Consider the following 5,321-nt stretch of genomic DNA (forward strand, 5'->3'; position numbering starts at 1 on the left):
TTCATAAAATAAATCATTATATTAATTGATTGATTTATATGGATCTCATATGTTAAACAGGTAAGATTTATTCAAATCAATCAATAAATTTTTATGGTCCATCATCTAATCCGCAAAGTACAAGATCAAAGAATCCTACCTGATCTAGGTTGCGTTGTCCTTCAACAGATACAAACTTCTTGATACAAGTTAGACAGACTTCCAGGAGCAACTAATTTCTTCTTCATAGGACTGTAGTTTTGTAAACGAATTGAGTCATTCCAAACTACCGATGCACAAACTCTTTTCTTGTAAAGTAAACGAATTCAAGTCGGGATAAAGCTTTATAATGTTCACTCATGCTATGTTAATACATACAATTTAAAGGCTTAAAACTTATTGAATATATAAAAAAAATCAAATCTATAGTATTCTGGATACGTAGAAGGATGGAAGCAGCCGACGTGCTAACATTATGCGATTTATCAGGTATTTTTTTTATCATTTAAAAAATTTCTTTACAAGGCTATCGATTCATATACAGGCAACATAAACTATAAATATATAGTTCAAACCAGAGTGGAGCAACCGGAGGTAGCGGGGTCAAACAGAGCAGGAAGCAGGTATTTCCTACCGTCGACCCCATTCGCGTTGTAGCTGGCCCCAGTCGACGGGTCCACCCTCAAGTCGCCGGCGTAGCCGGGATAGGATCCCTTCGCGTACACCCCGGGGCACGCCGTGGCCGCCTCCAGCTGAGCCGACTTGGGACCCTGGTAGAATCCGTCTCCATATGGGTTGCTGACGGCGCCGGCCACCATGCTCGCCAAGTTGATGATCATGCCATCGGCCCCGACGTCGCCGTTAGGCGCTACCAGTGGCGGCGTCTGCGGACCATAAAGGGGCTGGTGGAAGGGCCAGGCGCACTGCCCCGGGCACTGCTTCGCGGCGTTCCCCACCCAGATGTAGGCCGTGCCGGACTTCCGGTTCGACCCGTGCGAGCCGCACCGGTTCATGCAGAAGCCCTCGACGGCCACGTCTTCGCCCGTGAAAACCATGGCGATGCCGCCCTTCTCGAGGCGGAACTTAGCCGCGAGCTCCGACACCTGAGACATCTTGAGCGACTTGCCCAGCGAACAATCCTCGTCCGAGACTTGGCCGGCGACGACGATGCTGGTTTTCTCCCTGTTCCCGGCTTTGCAGAGGTAGAGTTGGTCGATGGTGTTCCACCATTGGGGCACGGAAGGGGCTACTAAAGTCTGGGAGGTGGGCGAGAGGGAGTGGAGGAAGTCGGTGATGATGGCCTTCTGCGAAGGAGCAAAAGCCCCATACCACATGATGGAAACAGGGATGTAGCCATGGAGCACTGCCCCATTGTGGTACTTGAGAAGCTCCTCCGGCTGTTGGACTAAGCTTGTTAGCCTTCTCGCTCCCATACTCGTCTGAACACAGATCACAAGAACAAGCAACGCTAGCCTTGTTTTAGAAAATCGAAAAGAAGACATTGTAGGAAAGATGAGCCGAATATTTGAGTCTTGGTGCTGAGTGAAAGGTCGAAGGGGAGGAGTATTTATAGGTTAACAAGCATGGAGCTAATTCTTCACCTCAGCTCGACACCTGGGGACACGAATGCATCGTCATCGACTGTTCCAACCTATAAACTGCTGGCAAACCTCGCCGCGTTTTTAAAATATTGAGGTGGTCCAGAGGTCGATCGAAGTAAAATGGGGGAGGCCGATCACGCAGATACCGCCGCCGATTTATACGGTGGGCGGCTGAGATTTGCATGTGAGAGAGGAAGGTTACTACGAGCTCCCCTTAGCGGACCGCCCCTTGACAGCTGACATTTTGAAAAAAAAAACAAATTAGATCGAAGGGGACAGCCAACATTTTGAATTAGTATTCAAGCTCGTTTAATTTCCTAAATGTACACTGTGCATCAATTATTTGATGTTTAGTAGGACAAAAACAGAGCTAGAATTATATTAAAGGAAGCATTAAAATCATGATTAGTTGACAGCTAGAACGCACACTGTCTGCTTTCCATGGACCGTGCTTGCAGGTCCACTCTTCCAACTCCCAATGCTCTTAACGTGCGTTACATGGCAGCTTCACTGCACTCCAGTCCAAAAAGAATTCACATAAACACAACGCCCTAAATCCCTGTTTAATACGATCTTAACTTTTGTGCACAGAGAAGTCCAGACCGAGGGGGACGCGTGCAATGAAACAGAATATAAGACTGTAGGGTGTCCTGGGAAGGAACCCATCAAATATTAATTTTCTTAGATTCCGTCAATTATTAATATATTTAAATAAAAAATTTAGTCTGTATATATACCTCCTTCATATCTATAGAATTGATACTAATTAAGAGAACCGCTAAGATAAGAAATCTACTCATATCGAGGAATGGAGCCAGCCATATTTGGTTGAGATTGAGACAAAATTGGGTAAATTCACTATTGCCGACGTCAAAGTGCATGGCACCGCCCCAGCTCCTTCCTCTTTGTTCCATGCATCGTAATTTACAGTGAAGTAGTTGTTGTCGGTTCGCCTCACCTTCCTGCGGCGCTTAAATTAGATTAACGCCCAAACTCGAGGCGTAGCAGGTCATCTTCCCAACTACTTGGTTTGGATAAGGATCGATCGAGAATTTCTACTTAAATTGGACTTTAAAGTATAGTATGCCACATTAACTCTTCTCCAAGCTAACGATCAATAAGAGTAATGGTGAATCAAATTTTCATAGGAGGACCAACAAGTGACTAGACAACGATGAGAACCCAATTACACATTTGTATTTGACACTAATTAAACTCTGAACAACTGAACTGCCAAAATCCATCCATACGATTGTTTACAGAGGATCCTCCTCTATAAGATTTGTGTTCTCACTCAATTAACTGCCATTTATATATCAGAGTGACATCTCTGAACAGCTAGAGAATTAAAAGTTTGCCAATAACAAATTAGTGTTTATCTCTCGTGTCCACTAAAATCTGCTGTCAAAGCTGTGGTATGGCGTAGAGGATGCCATTGCACAGCAAAGCTGTCGCCTCCGAAGAGCTTTGTAGCTTCCGTGAAGCTGCATCATGTCTCAAGGGTGCAAGCATCTCGCAAACTAGAAAAACCTTTCAATTTGGTTCACGCGTCTGGGCGTTGACTTGGAGGCAAATAATAACGCCACAGAATTTAAGTTAAATTGATTCTTTCATAGCTGTCTCTCAAACTCCTATCAAGATCTATCTACTGCATTAGTATTTGAAGTTGGTAAAGGTCCAGATCTTTTAATTTACATCTTGTGCAATCTTTTTTTCAAAAAAAAAAAAAGAATTCTAAAAGAATAAGAGGAGAAGCTGTAAAACTTGCTAACCGATATACCACAAGGCTTTTAGATTCGTCAAAAACCATTGAAGCAGCTGATATGCATTGTTCTGTTATCTACATATTTCTCACTGCACAAGCTGAAGCTGTATAAAACATGAAAAATTTGATATATTAATCGTTTTAAAAATGCATGCATCTGCATAGGGGTCACTGCTAATGGTTTCTTAAAACACAAATCTCAACGAATAAATAAAGCACCCATCAGGATCCATCTGACCTTCTACTAACCCAATTGTAATCATTCATTAATAAATAACTACGGCTGTCTCCTCCTCCACCTGTCAATTGAAATTAATTCCCCCATATTAAGCCATTACGCTGTATCATGCCATAGGAAGCTAATTCGAAGGTTCCTATTTCTTTGTTCTCCTAGCGGACCGCCTATTTATATTCCCCTGCCTCTGTTTCTTTACTCCACCCATCTCCAATTCCTCTGGGCATTGTTCTCTTCAATGGCTTCTTTGTCCTCGATCCTTGCACTGCTTGCCCTTGGGAGCTTAGCTCAAGTGAGCCTGGGAGCAAGAACGCTAACGAGCTTAGTTGAGCAGTCAGCGGAGCTCCTCACGTACCACAATGGAGAAGTGCTCCATGGAGACATCGCTATTTCTATCATGTGGTACGGGGGTTTTACCCATTCGCAGAAGGCCATCATCTCCGATTTCCTCCTCTCCCTCACGCCCAACTCCCAGCCACAACTGGTAGCTCCTTCCGTAGCCCAATGGTGGAGTACCATCGACCAACTCTACTTGTCCAAAGCCCGGAACAAGAAGAAGACCAGCATCGTGGTGGCCGGCCAAGTGTCGGACGAGGGGTGCTCGCTGGGCAAGTCGCTCAAGATGTCTCAGGTGTCGGAGCTGGCGGCGAAGGCCGGTCCCAAGAAGGGCGGCATCGCGTTGGTTTTCACGGCGGACGACGTGGCGGTCGAGGGCTTCTGCATGAACCGGTGTGGTTCGCACGGGTCGAACCTGAAGTCCGGCACGGCCTACATCTGGGTAGGGAACGCGGCGAAGCAGTGCCCGGGGCAGTGCGCTTGGCCCTTCCACCAGCCACTCTACGGCCCGCAGACGCCACCACTGGTGGCGCCCAACGGCGACGTTGGGGCTGATGGGATAGTGATCAACCTGGCAAGCATGGTAGCCGGAGCAGTCACCAACCCATTCGGAGACGGCTTCTACCAGGGGCCGAAGTCGGCGCCGCTGGAGGCGGCCACGGCGTGCCCTGGGGTGTACGCGAAGGGATCCTACCCTGGATACGCCGGCGACTTGAGGGCTGACCCGTCGACCGGGGCCAGCTATAACGCGAATGGGGTCAACGGTAGGAAGTTCCTGCTTCCTGCTCTGTTAGACCCCGCCACCTCCACTTGCTCTACTCTCGTCTAGACTCTGTTTCCTTATTTGTATTTGCTATTGCTAACTTTGGTGTACATAGTTCTAGCTCTATCAAAGATTGCTTAATTCGTTTTTATTAATAGCTATTAATCAAATAATCTCTTCATTTCGAACTTAAATCCATCAAAAAAAAAAAAAAAAAGGGCAAAAGTTGAAAGAGCATCTGTTTTTACTGAATCGTCAAGGGGAAAAGTCAAGAGGAAGTTCTTAGCCCTATTTGGATTTTTTTATCAAAAGTATCCTTTTGCCCCCGGGGCTATGATGCAGCGATAGGACATCCTGGTTATCACCTAGATATTCATGGTTCGAGTTCCAGTTATGATGAATTTGTAAAAAAAAATTCTCTAAATGGGACACGCAACTAAAGAATGTTGGGCTCCTGGGCTGTCCATTGCGAGTGCTTCCCGATTTACCCTGATTGTCGGTGGAAAACTTCCGTGGGGCCGGGCCAGTCACCCCAAGCTCGACGTTACCCAGTCTGGTTAATCAATTTTTGATTAGTTTCTAGATCGGTTCATGTTAAAACCCTAAACCGGTTGGGTGGGCGGGGAGGGATTCAGGATATTA

General features: G+C 46.2%; 2 protein-coding genes across 2 annotated transcripts; one reads left to right on the forward strand and one right to left on the reverse strand.

Moving 5' to 3' along the window:
- Positions 1 to 313: 313 nt before the first annotated feature.
- Positions 314 to 1,635, reverse strand: LOC122032644 (protein PHOSPHATE-INDUCED 1-like). Its single transcript, XM_042591957.1, has one exon. The coding sequence runs from the start codon at positions 1,479 to 1,481 to the stop codon at positions 549 to 551; it is 933 nt and encodes a 310-aa protein (XP_042447891.1). The 5' UTR covers positions 1,482 to 1,635; the 3' UTR covers positions 314 to 548.
- Positions 1,636 to 3,771: 2,136 nt separating this feature from the next.
- LOC122032645 (protein PHOSPHATE-INDUCED 1-like) lies at positions 3,772 to 4,834 on the forward strand. Its single transcript, XM_042591958.1, has one exon. The coding sequence runs from the start codon at positions 3,819 to 3,821 to the stop codon at positions 4,743 to 4,745; it is 927 nt and encodes a 308-aa protein (XP_042447892.1). The 5' UTR covers positions 3,772 to 3,818; the 3' UTR covers positions 4,746 to 4,834.
- Positions 4,835 to 5,321: the final 487 nt, after the last annotated feature.

Source organism: Zingiber officinale, chromosome 11A (genome assembly GCF_018446385.1).
Source record: "Zingiber officinale cultivar Zhangliang chromosome 11A, Zo_v1.1, whole genome shotgun sequence".
Taxonomy (NCBI): Eukaryota; Viridiplantae; Streptophyta; class Magnoliopsida; order Zingiberales; family Zingiberaceae; genus Zingiber; species Zingiber officinale.

Bases quoted from the DNA above. Each gene is read 5' to 3' on its own strand.
- LOC122032644 (XM_042591957.1), bottom strand. From the start codon at position 1,481: ATGTCTTCTTTTCGATTTTCTAAAACAAGGCTAGCGTTGCTTGTTCTT.
- LOC122032645 (XM_042591958.1), top strand. From the start codon at position 3,819: ATGGCTTCTTTGTCCTCGATCCTTGCACTGCTTGCCCTTGGGAGCTTA.